Source organism: Delphinapterus leucas, chromosome 4 (genome assembly GCF_059928025.1).
Source record: "Delphinapterus leucas isolate spDelLeu-1000000601 "Yukka" chromosome 4, BTC_Dleu_Yukka2, whole genome shotgun sequence".
Lineage (NCBI taxonomy): Eukaryota > Metazoa > Chordata > Mammalia > Artiodactyla > Monodontidae > Delphinapterus > Delphinapterus leucas.
This window is the reverse complement of record NC_143132.1, coordinates 53,020,413-53,037,516: the sequence shown is the minus strand read 5'-3', so window position 1 is coordinate 53,037,516 and position 17,104 is coordinate 53,020,413. Positions and strand designations below refer to the sequence as shown.

The following is a 17,104-nucleotide window of genomic DNA, read 5'->3' as shown; positions in this document are numbered from 1 at the left end:
AATAAATTAAAGCATATCTATATTATCTGGTATCTGGTATTTCAAATTTTTGTTATCTCGTACCACCTGCAATCTCTAGTTTTTGTTTCAAGGACTGATTTATTAATCATAAGTTTAATTCTTGAACAAGACCTTTGTGATAGTATTGGCTGGTTTCTTGCCAAACATCTATTCACCTCTTTCTCTTTAGAAACAAAACTCAAATTTTTAGCTGGTTATATTGCTTCCTATAATAAAAAGCACATTGCTTTCCAGATATTTTAGCAGCTAAGCTTGACCATGAGACTGAGTCCTGGCCTTGAGCTATTAAGAGAAATATTTGTGGGAGTTCTTTGAAAATTACTTAAAGGAAATTGATTCAGGGAGAAGTTTGTAATACCTTTCTACCCTTCCTCTTAGCTTTTAACCTGAAAATAAGTGATGATAGCTGCAGCACCAATAGCTATCTTGGAACATAAGGTGATCTGAGGGTGAGAAAAAAGGTGCCGGGATGATACAGAGGAAAGATAGGAACTCTTTGAAAAAAGTCGTTGAAAAAGGACTTGAAAAAATTGTGAAGCCACCATTCTTACCTGTAATTTCTACTTTCAGACTTTTTCTACGTGTGAGAGAAATAAGAGTCTATCTTGTTTAAGGCATTGTTATTTATTGTTGCTTTTGTTGTTAAGCAAGAATTCCAGTTGATCCCAAACTAGTACTTAGATTCTGGTTCTATCTGGTGAATCCATAGATCAGCATACCTCACTGCTAGCTATTGGTATGTGTTGTTAAGGAAAGATGGAAATCTATTACCCTTAATAAGGGATGACTTGTTATATCCCAATATGACTAGGTAATAATCCACTTATTTATCTCTAACCTGTGAATTTGTGTCCACAGTCTCCCTGGGAGATTAGTGTTTTGTGTTGTGTCATTCTGATTTTGAGTTAGAGGGGCATTGTAAATCTACCTGGTAGGAAAAGTAACATCTTGCTTGAAATTGTGAATAAAGTGGACACTGCATTGCACAGAAGCAGGGACAACCTTATACTTCCTATACAATATCCTCAAACAGTCAATTCATTCATTCAACAAATATTTTTTGAGTGGCTATTTATAGATCAAATAAGTTACAGGAAGGTTTTGTTATTTAGTCAACTAGTCTAATATCACATGGGTTACCTGTGAATTTGGAGAAAGTAGAAAAAAGAAAAGAAGAAAAATTGAACTGAATGAAAAAAGTATAAATATTTTCCCAAATAGGTGTCTTCTTTTCAAAAAAATTTTCCTGTGTTTAAAGACAGGACTCTAATCTGCATTTTCTCAAATGGCACCAGCCTGTGACTACATATATTAAGGTCTAATATTAATGCTCAGATGGCAAGCGTCCATATATGCCATTACAGAATTTCTCAGTACCCCTGCCACAATGTCTCCCAGTTTTTTCTGGGAGTCCTAAGGGAGGGGTCTCACATAAACTTATAATCAGTTTGTTTATATTATTCACTTACTGGCTGTTATGGTGGTTGGAAAGCTCTTTGTTAGGAGTCTCACCATTCTCCCTCATGCCAGGATCTTCCAGGAGAACACTCCTCTCCTATAAAGGTGTCGTACCCAAGTTCCCTCTAGGTTACAAATCACCATGCTGCTGAAGGATACTGCATTCACCTTAAACTGCACCATGTTGGAGATTGACTTGTTCTATGCAGAAATGAGGAGAGTATTTCTCTAGCCAACTCTGTCACCTGGAAGTACTACTACTTATGCTCTGAGTATCACAAAGTCCCCTATGAAAACACTTCTTTGCGCTTTTATTTATAGCCCTCAGCATGCAGTCCTTTATTATGTTTTATATCTTGTGTCTTCATTGGAAGCATCTGGGATATGAAGGTTCATCCCAACAGGTATTTTTTCTCCCACACACATCAACTCATGCTAATAGTTTGCAGGGAGGGCTACTACTCCCTCAGTTCATCAGACATAAGCAAATCCTGAATCCTAGTAGGGTTCAAATGGGAACTCTACTACACCACAACTTGACTTGGATTCAAGATGGCTTTGATAAAATAGCTAGTGGAGAATTAAGCTGTAAATTCTTGGTATTATATATATACGTATGTGTGTTGTGTGTGTATAATATATATATATACACACATATATATAAAACTATATCCCACAAAACTTGTAATTTGTTTCAATATGATACGCTTGATACCATAGGCAGTGCTATTTTTTCATTAAGTCATCTCTTTCAGTTGCAAAACTAATATCAAAGGAATGCCACACGCTATAACATGTATTTTACTTATTCTGCATTTATCTAGATATGAATATGAGTAATGTACTTAGTTGTAATGTTTCCTTAAGCTACTCTTTTCCTACATGCTGAAAAACCTTCTATACATATATTCTTTTTGGATTTATTTAAAAGGTGACCCAATACGTTTTTTCCTTTTGCAGTCTTCCTTTAGTAAATTTAGCTACTGTTACTATGAGTAAAAGAGATAGGCATGGGTGGAGGAGATATGGAGAGGCCAGTACTTATGTAGATAAATGCAATGTGAAAACAAGGACCTACTCTTTAATTATTGGCATAGAAAAAATGGCAAAGAAACAAAATTACTTCCTGAACCACATTTTATCACCTGACTAGTTGCAAAGAGCACGTTTTGCCTGTTTTAATCAAATGAAAATCTTAACCACCTGAATTTAGGGCTGTAAATAATGTTTATAACAGCTCATGATCCTTGACAGTAATTACCACAGTACTAAAATGGTTATTTAGGTAGAAAGTGGTTAGAATCATTAAGAAACATTTTATCGGGTTAACTGGTTAGAGAAAGAATTTAAAAAAATATTTTTTGAATACAAAATATTATGACGCCTGAGAAGCCCAAGGTGTAAAGTGTATTCAACACTACCAACTGAGGTGGAAAGAAAATTCCAAAGCATGACAATCTAGAGCAATTGTTAGTAGCACCTGTGGTGGGGCTGAAGTTAAATAGAAAGAAATAGAAGGCATTTGTTTAATATATGATCTTGCTGAAAGAAGGATCCCAGCACAGTAGCTTTCTCCTTTTAAGATTAGCCAGATGTGGACGTTTCTAAAGACATAAGGATGGAGCCACAGAGAGATTACAAATGCTGGGAGAGAATGGCAGACACAAGAGTAAAGGTGACTGACAAAATACAAAAGCTGTTTCCTTTTCAGTCATTTATACACAACTTGCACTAAATAAAAAGGTACATTGTATACATTAGCAACCCACATAGTCTGGTTCTTTCACTGCCCTGGCACGATTAGTAGAGACAATTTGGCCAGCAGTGTCAACTATTTACTTTTTCATCAACCTGATGTTTGATCAGCAATTCTTTAAAACTAACAGTAAAAGGGAAACACACTCAGAAATTTAGGAAGTTTTGATTGGCAATCAGGTGTCAACCCTAGTCTAGTCTATTCTATGAAAGCCTTATACTTCATCTTAGAAGCTGAGTGACTGTTTGCTCTGTTTTCGACAGTCAACAAGAAGCCATGCCTTAGACCTGTTTGGCTGCTGTCCTGGGTAGAAGAGTTTGGCAGCCCTAGGGAGATGAATTCTTCAGCCTCGGATCCGCCCAGAGTAAAGAAGCAACACCCTCTCAACCACTACTCTGTTGCTATGAAACAAAAGACTAGGAAAGTGAGCGAAGCAGGAAGTCCCGCCTTTTAGCCGGAGTCCGCTTTGGCTCCGGTTCCCAACGCTCACGCCCACCCGCCCACTCCTTATTGGTCAATTCCCTAGTGCCTTGCATCCTTTCTTTCATTTCCTTTCCCTTTTCCACTTTCGTTCTCGGGTGAGTCCAGTCCCGCCATTTCCCTCCGAATCCCTTTCCATTTGGGACGTGCGGCGAACCGGCCTTCCTCTGGGGCCATTGTGTACTGTGGGAGACGTGGACCGGGTGGTAGTGCGAGGAGGACGGGCGCCTCTCGCCCATTGGCACCGCCCGCTGTCGGGTAGGGCACGGGTGCTCGGGATTGGTCCCGTAGCGCGAGGCCCCGCCCCCGGCCCCGCCCCGCCCCTGGCTCTCTGTGTGTGTATCCTACAGGGGTGGGGTGGCCAGCGAGTGGTCTCTTCCCTCCGGCTAGTGCTGCTGCAGCGTCCCGCGGCCTCCCCGAGAGTCGGGCGGGAGGGGAAAGCGGGCGTGGACTGGTCTTGACGGTAATTGTTGCGTTTCCCTGTCTCGATGGTGCTCTGGGTCACTCCTTCCTCTGGAGCGGGGTTTTCACGGCAATTACACACTCCCTGCCCGGGCTGCCCACGCACCCTGGGCTCGTGCGCGTAGAGTCAGACCCGCGCACACGCGTGTCTCTGGGCAGCTACTGCGCCGAGAGGCCTGGAGGGAAGGGGGCGCGGGGGAGGCTCGACGCTGCTTTCCGCCTTGGGGGCCCAGGGGCAGCCAGGCGCGGGCCACAGAGGAAGAGGGGACAGCCCCGGCTTCCAGCTGCTGTCGCCGCCGCCGTCACAGTTTGAAGAGGGGTATTTAAAGCCCGGACCTGGGCAGGGCCACGGAGGGAGGAAGAGGGAGTAAAGGGAGACGGGCGGCTGGGATTGCAGGCAACCCGGGGAGCCGAGCGCAGAGCGCCCGAGACGGACTGGGCTGTGGGCGCTGTAGGCGCGAGGCGATACTTTGTCCTTTCTCTGTCCACCTTCCTCCCCCAGCTGTGATCCGAGAGTGGCAGGGGAGGGGCCTGAGCCGGGAGGAGGCACAGATGTCCCGAAACAAAGCTTTGGACCCCTTACCCCCACCCCACTTGGATGAGACCAGAGGCGAGGAGCGAAAGAAGTGAACTCTCTCCTCCTTTCTGTGCCCGCTCTTGTCAGTTTCTCACTCTCTTTTAAAATGGGTTATTTGTGTGTTGGTTTATATGGCTCTTAACTTGGGCGCAACTCCTCAACCGCGTTGGCTGAAGAACTGTGTGTTCGTGTGTCCATGTTCATGAGTCCGTAGTTGGTGGTTTTAGCGGGTAAAATCCAAGTCCTAAGCCTTTGTTGACAGCAGACGTGTCCCTTAAGCTCCTGTAGAAGTATCTTTACGTTTATATAACTTGACGAAATCTAACAGAGTGAAAGTGCGGTTTTTGAGGGAGGCTCCCAAAATATTTTCTGGGGGCTTCAGTTCTAGTCTTTTGAATTGGGATTAAGGCAGGGAGGGGAAAAACAGAACAGTGTATTCTTATCTAGTTGGAGGAAATCTATATAAGTTTTTATTGTTATGAGTTTGGTATTAATCAAGCCTTCATTACTTGCATCTTTAACTCTTAGTGTTCCAAAAACAAATCTAAGGTCATTGCTACTAAACCTGTTTGTTGTGTGTAAAGATTGAGAGTGTAAATTCACACGCTATTGAAAAGTTGAATCTGGGGCCCTGGATTTTGTTCTCACTGATGGAGGAGTATGTAGTGTGTACAAGTTAACCTGTTTTCTGTTGGGTAAATATTTTCATGACCAACTAACTTTTTTTTTTTTTTTTTAAATTTCCCTTTCAGAGAACTAAGATTCCAGATGGCAAATTCTATGAATGGCAGAAACCCTGGTGGTCGAGGAGGAAACCCCCGAAAAGGACGAATTTTGGGTATTATTGATGCTATTCAAGATGCAGTTGGACCCCCTAAGCAAGCAGCAGCAGATCGCAGGACTGTGGAGAAAACTTGGAAACTCATGGACAAAGTGGTAAGTTTTGTCTGACCGTGTCTGTACACAGCAGGGTTGACCCTGGATGTGGCTGGTTTTTCCAGTTTTATTTGTACTGTTACTTAATACTAATTATTGTTGTAGCAACAATCTTTTGCTTTGGATTGACCATCTTTCTTATATCTGCTCTGGGTGTTTAGAAAAGTTGGGTTCAGAGCTAAGACTTGTTTTTTACTTTTGTCCTACTCTTCAAGGTTCAAAGTTCCTCTACATGACTCAGACATGCAAAGTTTTTACTGTTGGCTGCTCTTTGTTGGTGCATGGCATAGAATAGTTTGGATGTGTTTGTTACATTTTATGTAAGGTTGTCTTGCTGTTAGATAACAAAAGACTGTATACAAGTAATTTAAGAAAAGTCTCTGATGGACCACTCATGACAACCACAATGTATGATGCTGAGAATGATAACTGGGGAAAGAACCAGATTAGCCCTTAAGTGAGGAAGCAGTGTTTGAGAGTTTCCATTTTCATCTTTGAGAATTCATCTTCATTAAGGAACTTTTTTGCTGTTGTTAATGATAGAGTTACAGTTTCTTTCATCTATTCCATTTTGAAACAGGAAACCTTTTTGATTGCACATTGTTTATTGTGAAAGGAAAATTTATGATGGAGGTGGTGGGACTGAGAGTATCAGAAACTTCTGTGGTTTCTGCATGTTGCTTTCAGATGAACTACAATGTTACAAGAAGAAATAATGCTGGCTGTCAGTGCCCAGAGAAGTCTAGGCAACCTGAATACTTCACAGGGGTCTATGGAGAAAACTGTAGCTGTGTCCTATTTTACTAAGTAGGATTATGAAATAAATATAATTAAGATGTAGCATGCTGCTGTGCAAAATTAATAGTTTTGCTCTTGAAGCAGTAGTACTGTACCCTATATATTGGTAAATGTTTGTAGCGCCTTATGGTTTTATTTCATACATATTTGGGGCTAATTATAAAGTTAGTTGATGCAGGGCTCTTGATGTCTTTATAACTGCAGAAATGGAGGTTTAAAAAAATATTTCTTTGTAGGTGTGTGCTAAAGCCTTCACAAAGTCATATGGTAGCAGTCTACTTTGGTTTGTAACAGTGTTCAAATATTTGCCGCAAAAAGCCACTGTCAGTGGTATTAGCAATACAGGAAGGGGATAAGATTTACTTTATTTTCATTTCTCCTTATGAGAAGCACAGATGGGTAGATGAACAATAGACCTGGCATTATATGGCTGGTGATGCTAAAGGCAGAGCCAGAATATTTTTGTTAGATAAATATCCTTAGTTTTAGGATTCAGTGTGACCTATTTAAGCTTCTGCCAATTTATTCAAATTGTGATATTAAAGTGCTCCAGACAGAATGATGTCATAGTGTCAGAACATTGCAACTTGCTGCTTGAGGTCAGGTTTTGATTTTAACATTGGATACTTAAGAATGAGGGGCATGCAGTTGGAAAAATTGTATATATTTGACAGGCACAATACTAGCTGTCTTTGCTTTTCTAAGGAGTAAGCAATTTAAGGTCACTCTCATGCCTGAACCATTAGTTGGGCATAAGAGAAGGAGATTCAAGGTTTTTCTTTAACTTATCTGTTATATGAGTGGGCAAAAATGGGTCAGATTCTACCAGGGAGCTGCTCCTCTCTCCCCACCCCTTTGAGTTGTCAGAATTTGTACAATTGTGAGTAAATGTTAGAACATCAAATGAAAAAGATTTATATAAGAAGTGGTAAACTGTAGGTAATATAGAGTCATTATTTTTGAAACATTAAAAAATGTGTGTGTAATTTTGGTCTGTAACCGATTGTTAACCTAAGTTTTCTCCTCTTTTAATTATTTCACCATGGGTTATGGTAAAATAGATGGTTATTTGATAGTTAAGCTTCTGCCATTGTTTGTTTTGTTAACCCTTTCATGGGTTTGTGTTTAGCCTCTCCAATTGAGAAACTTGACTCACAAGGAAATCTACTACCTAAAGTCTCTGCTTAGTGGAATGCGGGTATCGGTGTTGGCCAGAGGTGCATTGTGTGGCTTTCCCTATTTGTCTTCATTATTTGTCAAGGCTGAAAATTGTTGTGTTCATTTATGAATGCATTCGTGGGCTTTGTGGAGGGAAACCATATAAATCATTTTAGAAGAGTTCAGTATGTTTATCGCTACTCTATCTCACAGTAATAAAAAAGCATTGATAATTACTATTTGGAAAGTCTATTTTATTTAATTGTGTAATGCAGAAGGATCACCCACATGTGTTTGTCTTTCCTTCCTTGTCAGCGGTGAAGGAAGTGGTTCATGATATCAACACTGTCCTGGTGATTACATCAGGAACTTTATTATTAGTCCAAAAGTGAATCACTTGACACATTACCTGTTTTGTAAAATAACTGCAATAGTAGGAGTTTAGCTTCTGAATAACAGAAAATAGTAACTTTCAAATCTAACTGGTAGTTATGTAAAAGGCAAGGTTAAGCATTTGGCATTTTTTCTTTATGAAGCCTCTGCAACAAGGTCAAATCTTAGAAGTGTAAAATTGTAAACAAACTCCAAGTACAGTATGTCGTCTCAGCCACTTATAAAGTAAAACAACATCTCACAGGGCTGTGAAACAGTCTTAGACTGTAGGGGAAATGTGTAGTTACACCATTCCCTGGCCTCTAGAATTTAAAACAGTCAACTGAAATTCCAGTTCCAACTAATTGTTATGTTTTCAGAGGGCAGGCTTTCTATACAAGGTCACTGAGAGTGGGAGGGAGTAATTGCTCAGCTGTGTTCCTTGTAAGATGTAAAGTGTTTTGTAAGAAAACATCAGTGGCACAGACTTAGCAGAGTGCATTTATTGAGAAAAAGAATAGTAGCATATCCCAAAGCATCTCATTTAGACATATTTTCTGGTTTTAGTTCTACATGTCAGTGTAAGTCAATAGCTGATCCCAAACTCTTCAGGTCAGTAGTTGCCTGTTTGATATAGTGACAGAACTATTACTCATGAATACACAGCAAGGTTCAAATACACCTGAAATGTGGAGTCTGTTCCAAAGCTCTTACAGAGATGGAGGTTCTTAAACACTTAAACATTTCTTGAGGACCTACTGTGTTTCTATGAAGTGCTTATTACCTGGGGATGCAAAGCTATACAAGATATAACTTTGCCCTTGACCTGTCATGGAGCTCAGAGACCAGCATCAGAGCCAGGCATGTAAGTGGATAATTGCCATGTAGTATGGAAGGGGCTGTAATACAGACCTATACAAAGTACAGTGGGAGCAGTCGAGAACATGTCTTGTTTTTCTGGCCACTGCTCAGACTGTTGTCTGTCTGGATTCTGCTGGCCACTGCCTTTAGGAATAGCATTATTGTACTCTTGTTGGAAATGCTGTGGTGAGGGTAAGGAAATGATTGCTAATCAGTATGGTAGGAATGATGATTTATTAATGTGAGGTTCCTGCACATGGTTTTCACAAGCGTCTTAGCCAGGTGATGGAAAGTGGAAGAAACAGTTTTCCATCTAATAGGTACTAAATGTACTGAGCGTACATGGATGTTCAGGAAACTAAAGAGTAATTAATTGATGCTAAAGAGCAAAGCAAGTTGAGTACCTGCCTACGTTTTTGTCTTGCTGTCCTTGTCATTCATTTGAAATTACATTACCGAAAGAGTTTTAAAAACATTTAAAAAGTGATGATACCAAACAGCCTTTTCCTGCTTTTAACCGTCAGTACATTTAGTACATTTGCCAAGCTTGGAATATAATTTATTCTCTATCTTTATAATGTCACGTCAACCATAATATATTTTAAAGTTTGTCAATCAAAAATGCTTAAATTATATGCAGCTATTAAAAAATAAGAGTAAGTATTCTCTTCTGAGTTGAATTACTCACACCTCTGAAAAATATTGCATGTGGAATAACATTTAGGTTTAGGATGCCTATTGTTTATGTTTGTTCGGTTTGAGAATATCACTGTCCTTGGGCCCTTGGAACAGGGAATATCATTTATTTGAATTATTCTTCACATATTTCTTTTTCCTTAGTTAGGTTGTTCTATATTAGCAGAATCATGGGCCCTAGTAGACTTTGATATGGTAACACATTACGTGTCTGGCTTATTTTGTTTACTGCTGAGTTAGATTCTGATTTGTGCTTAGATAAATGGAGTGATCCCAAAGTTTGCCTCTTATCACTTCTAGGTAAAGCTTTTGGATAAAGCAAAAGATTGAAAGGAATCCTCCCAAGAGTTCCCTGGGTTTTTATCTGTGTGATATGGAGCACACATTTAGCAGAAGCCTTAATCAGCTATTATCTTTTAAATCCTATAGAATTTTAACCATTCAGATTTTGAATCAACTTCTTACTTTCTTTCAGAGTTGCTTTCTATGCTATCTATTTATTTCATCATTCATTTATCATGTCCTAAGTATGGAAAGATAGAGAATCATAGATAACCATGTTATCCTGTAGGGTGTAGTTAAGTGCTGTAATACGGTGTAAATAAAGTGCTGTAACACAGCGTCTGGTAGATGTGAGTGTTGCTTGCTGGGGTGAAAAGTTGGTGTAGAATGCAGCATAGTGGAGGTATTATCCAGCTATTTTTTAGAGGATGCTTTGGATTCCAGTGAAGTGAGGACACATCAGACAGAAGGAATGATGAGTAAAGGGAGATTGCTGAGTGAAAGAAGGTTAGTTAGAGAAAGATGAAGAGGCTTTGACTGTTTTGTCAAGGAATTTGGACTTTATTTGGTAGGCCGAAAAACACTGAGATGTTTGAGCAGAGTGAGAGAAAGTCAAGGCTATGCTGTGATAAATTACTGTCTTGACTCTAGAAAGGATGAATTAAGAGACAAAAAGAAACCCTTAAAAGTAGGAATAATGATCAAGAGGAATTAAAACAGACTGGGCAAGAAATAATGAAGGGCTGAGCTAGAGAATTGACAGTAGATTAAGCAAGTGTTGGTTCAAACGTGGGAGGTATTTTGGAGTAAAATCTAAGGTCCTGGTGACCCTTCAGAGATAGAGGATGAACAAGAAGTTGAAGTGAAAGTGATTCTTGAGGTTTTCAGCTTAGTTGACTCTAAAGGCAGTGATGCCCTTAATGAGATAAGGTACATAGGAAGAAAAAGAGGAAGCTTGGGGGCTGGTGCATGATAAGTTTGTTTTTTGGCCATGTCGAGTTTGACTTGCCAGAGTGAAATCCATTTTGAAGTCAGAAAATTGAATGTGCAGTTAAAGAGAGAAGTTGAAACTAGAGACATATGTTTGGTAGATATGCCCATAGAAGAAGCATTTCAAGCTATAGAACAACAAGAGAGTTGGAGGGCAGAATAGAAGGTGAGAGGTGGAGAAAAAGTTAGAGATTGGAATTCTCGGCTGTATCGGGTGTGTATCTATAATTAGATGGCAGTGAAGGAAAGGGAATCCTGCAAAGAACAGTGATGAGACAGATAGGAAAAGAATGAGAGCATACTGATTTCCTGAGTAGAGATAGCTTTAATGAGGATCTAGTTTCAAATTCTGAGAAAACCAAGTTCAAATGGAGAAAACCAAGCCGAATGAAAGTTCAAGAAGTCATTGAATGTCCTGAGTCGAGTCCATTGTTGATCTTTCAGTGTAGTTTTGCTTATGTGACAGCTAGATGAAAACGAGTATGTGGATTATTTAAAAATTGTTCTAGAACTGGGACAACTAGTATAAAGAAAGAAAGGTCTGATAGATAGCTTGAGGGTTTGATCAGAGCATAACTTTGTGTGTAGGTGCTATTGGAGAAGTTCACGGATTTAGGGGAAGGAATGTAGGTAGGGAGTGATTTAAGATGTAAGGGAAGAAGAAATAATTGATGAAGTGGCATCCTGGATTACAATGTGAGAAGGAGAGGCTAAGAACAAGTAGAAGGGTAATCCTTGGTAGATAACTGAAACTTCCACTTAGATAAGAGGGAAGTAAGGAAATATACAGAGAAGTTTTGGGGAATTTTTAAATTTTATGTTGGGTTGTCAAGAAGTGATTTAACTTGTAACATTCGTAATGTCTAAATCATGTTTTAAAATTGTGTATTATAGAATAAACAATATATATTTAAACTAGTTTTATAGCAATTAAGTGCATAAATAAGTAAACAATTGAAATGGAAATCAGTCCTGAGCCTTTATATTAAGATCACCTTAAAAACATGCTGTGACTTAGATGATGCCACAATGCTGTTTTTATCTACTCTGCTTGGGCATATATTTAAGATATTTTTAAATGTATTTGTAAGTGCTGATTTTCTCCTAGTACTTAAAGAAGCATTTTGAAAATATCCGACAAAATTTTTAGCTTTTTAACATATTAACATTTAAATAATTGTTAAGCTCACACTGTTTTCTAATAGGAATTACAAAAAATAGTTCTTAAGTATTCTACCTTTCAAATGATTCCAGATCAGCTGAGTACCTAGGTACTGATTCCAAATCAGGAGTAGTGACCTGGGCTTATTAGCCTTATCTGCTCCTATTCTGTACAAAACAGGAGACTTTTTAAGGATTTCAGGTAGTATAACAAACTTTAGGAGCTGAATAAAAGAACTCTTAATGATCTCCAACAAGGCGGCCAGTGCCCTTGGTCTAATTCTCACATCTTTGCAAAACCTGCAGGGATTTTGCCATGTTGTGGTATAATATGGAAGGCGAAGATATCCTAAAAAGTTGCCAGTGCCCAGTATGTGTCAGGTATTGTGCAGAGCACTTTACATTTCCTCTTCTGAGAATTTGTAACATCTTTAGAAGTTTTCATGGTTTCCAGAAGAAGAAACTGGCCCACGGTTGTAAAGCTAGTAACTGGCAGGGCTAGATCCCAGGTTTGTTTGGTTCTGATGCCTATGTTTATAGTATGAAGATTCAAGCACGCTGCTTGAATCTTCCTCTTTCCAAGAGAAGTAAATCAAAAGGATCTTTACCCCCTATATTTGAAATGATCAAGTTCTTTCCCAAGCGTTGTATTCATTTGTAGACAGGTTTATTTAATATAGGTGTGGACATCCTGTTTGTAATATTACTTTGCTTCTGAGAGGTTCCTCCTTAACTTGTTCCTTTTCTCCTTTCCTCCATCAAATATTTATTGCGCATCTACTATATGCAAGATCCTACATTAGGTGATGGAGGTAGACCAGTAAGATAGATATGTGAATAAATGAATACACAATTGACATCTTAATTACAACTAGTCAGTTATTTAATGGTGCTTCTTATAACAATAAAACTGTTATAAAGAGGTTATAAAGGTTATAAAGGTTATAAAAGGTTATAAAGGTTAAAGGTGTCTTTCTAAAGAAACCTTCTTTGAAAACCATAAAAGAATTGGTAGTTTCCCCCAAATCTTGCTATGATTAATTTCTAGACTCATAACCAGTTATATGCTAATGTTCTTGTTTTGCCCAATTAATATTCTATGTAGAAAGAGTTCTGCTTTATTTTTATATTTTTTAAATTTTATGCTGTATAAGTTTTTATGCTTTTATATACTTAGTGGTGTGATTTGCTGAACTAAACTGTAAAGAACCCAAAGAACTCACAGATACTTTTTGTCCTAATGACATATTTTTAAGTAACTGCAATAAGGAATCTCTTACAGCAGTTACCTGAGGAGCACAAACAAGGGATTCTTTCAGGCTTCCCATACTGTCTTTAAAAAAATGGGATATTTCATTTCACAGATACAATACATGATTTAATATAACTGAATGCTCCATGAGGTGAGGTGTGTTTTATAATGAAAGTCTTTTATGGTATGCGCACAATTCCTTACTGTTGAAGTTTCCATTTGCTTCAGTAGAATTTCTTTCATAGGTTTCAGGGCCTGGTTTGAACCTTGTTTGCAGAAAATATGTTAGCTGACCTAATACTTCTTTGTTACCTTTTGGCTGGAAATTTTAATTAAAGCACATTCAGGAAACTGTTTAAATGCAAGAGTGTTCCAGAATAATTAATGGCTTTGAAGATTCTTGTAGCCCTAGTAAATCCTGTGTTTATATTTGTGCCTTTGCTTTGATATGGTTGAATATATATTTTATGTATGTGAATACATATTCATGTATTTACTGAAATACACATGTAGTGCCATATTAAATATAAAATATATATTTTTTATGTATGTGAGACGATGCATATATAGACATATACAGAGAGGTCTACTTAAAAATCTTTTTTTTTTTTTTTTTTTTTTTTTTTTTTTTTGCGGTACGCGGGCCTCCCACCGTTGTGGCCTCTCCCGTTGCGGAGCACAGGCTCCGGACTTGCAGGCTCAGCGGCCATGGCTCACGGGCCCAGCCGCTCCGCGACATGTGGGATCCTCCCAGACCGGGGCACGAACCCACGTCCCCTGCATCGGCAGGCGTACTCACAACCACTGCGCCACCAGGGAAGCCCTAAAAATCTTTAAATACATTTTCAAGAAATACATCAGGCAGTTGTCTACTGTTATGGAGAGAGTGCCTGACTTGTAAGTCCAGACAGCAGGGTTCTGAGCAGTAAACTTAACTAGGTTCCATTTCTGTGTTTAAGTATTGTCATGTAACAAGTAAGGAGTTGGTCTTGGTGACCTCCAAGGTCCTCTTTAACTCTAAAATCCTTTGAGCCAATGACTATAATGGAATTTTTAGCCCAATTCCAATATTAGATGTTTTACCTTTTAGTTCAAAAGCAAAGAGTAATGAACCAATCCTTTAATGTACCAGTTGGTGCCCTAAAAATTCCATCAGTGTATAATGTGACTGTAGATGTGTTCTTTGTGAAAGCTCTCCTGTGTTGGGACCCGCTTTCATTCTAGGGAGTGACTTCGATATTTCTAGAAGTCTGACTCATTCGAATCTGAACTTGAACCTTAAATGGTGAGCTTGATTTTTCTCCTTAAAATACTGGTTTTAGAAAAGCAATTTTTCTCGCCCTGGCTTTTGCAGTTCCTTGCACATAGCAGGCACTCAATAAATATTTATTGAATTGAATTGAATTTGACCTGCTAGGAAGTCATAGTCCTGGCATAGGGTTATTCATTTTCGGCAATTTTCGGCAAGAGTTGACATAAATCACAGTTTAATACTAATCCAACTGATGAACTGCACAGTCAGCGGCGTGCAGTAGTAGTTCAGCATTTTATATTGCACTTGCCCAAGTGCAGATTTAGAAAAACTGTGTGGCCTACAAAGGCCTTGATGAACTGACTCTAGCCTATTGAAGATCTCCTCATTCCACTCACCCAGGGGCTCCTATGCCCCCACCTTTTAGAATGACTGCACTGACTACTCTTCACACACCCTACTCTCTGGGGCCTCTCAAGCCTCTGCACATCCCTTTGCCTGGAATATTCCTTTTGCAAATTTAGGTATGCCTTTCATGGCCCTGCCACGTAGATGTGTCTGCTTCATTCCTCCTCTAGCACTTCGTAGTCTCCTCCATTATAGCACTCTGATTCTCCTGTCATTCTTTTCTAAGCCACCAGTCTTTTTCACTAGAACACTCCTTGAGGACAGGTGTGTGATTTATTCATTGCTGTACTCCATAGGGCCCGAAACAATGCCTGACATATAAACGTTTGTAGAATTAACAAATGGGTCCTCAAGTTCCTGTAAATTTGCAAATGGAGTAAAATAAAAATGTAAATGAGTTTAGCCAGGGATCATTAGTTATATGCCTAATTCTAATTAAATTGTGATATAGTTAGAAGGAAGATCAGGCTGAGATTCATAAGATGCAGACTCTTGTGTTGGATTAATAATTTTTCAATAGTCGCCGTAATCTTTGTAGTTCTTAGTTTCTTTATCTGAAAAATGAATGGATTGGACAGGATCTTCACTAAGATCCCTTAGAGCAAGAATTACATTGCTCCTAAGTTAATTATAGAGAACTAGGTCTCTTCTGCCAGAGTCCTTGAGGCATGAAGTATGCTCTAGTCATCTATAATTTCCTGGCACTAAGCTCAGTACCTGGTATATAGTAGTTATTCAAACAATTTTACTGAATAAATCAATACTCAGATAGAATTATAATTTAAATAAAACAAGTAAGAAAAAGGCCAGGTAGCATATAGTAAATTAAAAATCTGTACCGTTTAAAAGAATCTATTAAAGAACAGTGATTTGGAATGTCTGAAAAGTTTTTTTATTTATCAGTTAAAAAATTCACCAGTTGGAGGAAATGAATTTAAAGTTGCCTAGCCCCCTAACTACAAGTTAATAATTTATCAGTCTGCGACATGTTGTACCAAGTTTTATGTTGCTGAAATTAAACTGCCTGCTGTAGGATGTTGGTGGTGATACTTTTGAAATTTGTGTGTACTCGCTATATTATCTTTTAGTTTTAAGAATTGAAAAACCATCTTGTTTCAAGCAAGATTTGTTAAATCATTGATATATTTGGGACTTCATCTGTCTTTAGGGGAGAAAATACTATTATATAGTTCAATCATGAAAATAAGGAAGTAATATAATAACATCTGTGTGTAAAAATACATATAAAGACTTTCAGAATCAATCAACCGACCATCTATACATCCATTTATTAGTTCTGTACTGTATGCTAGACAGTTCTGCTTTAGGCACTGTGTACGAAGTGGAGTACACTTTGTTAATGTGAGAAATGCACCCTTAGTTAATGTGAGAAATGGTTGTCTTAAATTAGGGGCTGATGCTTGATAGTTTGAGCCAGACTTTTTTCCCCCACAAAAGATATGGTCATTTCTCAAAGGAAGCAAGTGAGAAAGTAAGTTTAAGAGTACTTTTTCATTTGTCATTTCCTTGATTTATTGTGTTTGTGGTTCTTGAAATTATTAACGTTCAACTCTTTTTCATTTGGCCGGGGCACTTTTATGAGTACCCAAAAGTGGATCCATGTTTTTGTGGAACCTGAAATTTGGAGTGGTCCTTTTAAAGAAAAAAGTACAAATACAAAATTGGGTATGAAAAGAAAGACCATTAAAAGAAGTGGTTAAGTCCACAAACATCAGAGAAATAATCTAGACTCTGTACACTTATTCTTTTTTAAAATTTATTTTATTTATTTATTTATTTTTGGCTTCATTGGGTGTTCGTTGCTGCGCGTGGGCTTTCTCTAGTTGCCGTGAGTGGGGGCTACTCTTTGTTGCAGAGCACAGGCTCTAGGTGCGCGGGCTTCAGTTGTGGTGGTTCTCGGGCTCTAGAGCGCAGGCTCAGTAGTTGTGACGCACGGGCTTAGTTGCTTCGCGGCATGTGGGATCTTCCTGCACCAGGGCTCGAAACTGTGTCCCCTGCATTGGCAGGCAGATTCTTTTTTTTTTTTTTTTTTTTTTTGCGGTACGCGGGCCTCTCACTGTTGTGGCCTCTCCCGCCGCGGAGCACAGGCTCCGGACGCGCAGGCCCAGCGGCCATGGCTCACGGGCCCAGCCGCTCCGCGGCATGTGGGATCTTCCCAGACCG

At 38.9% G+C, this 17,104-nt stretch overlaps 1 protein-coding gene across 2 annotated transcripts in view; it reads left to right on the top strand.

Moving 5' to 3' along the window:
• The first annotated feature begins 4,035 nt into the window (after nt 1–4,035).
• The window catches only part of CBLB (Cbl proto-oncogene B), a 214,259-nt gene continuing 201,190 nt past the window's right edge, over nt 4,036–17,104 (top strand). The window contains exons 1-2 of one of the 2 annotated variants that reach the window (XM_022594278.2): nt 4,036–4,178; nt 5,507–5,690. In XM_022594278.2, the coding sequence (XP_022449986.1) occupies nt 5,523–5,690 (168 nt within the window). In that variant the 5' untranslated portion in view covers nt 4,036–4,178; nt 5,507–5,522. Of the gene's footprint in view, nt 4,179–4,664; nt 4,788–5,506; nt 5,691–17,104 lie in introns of those variants that run through there. The other variant, XM_089910515.1, reaches the window with a different exon arrangement.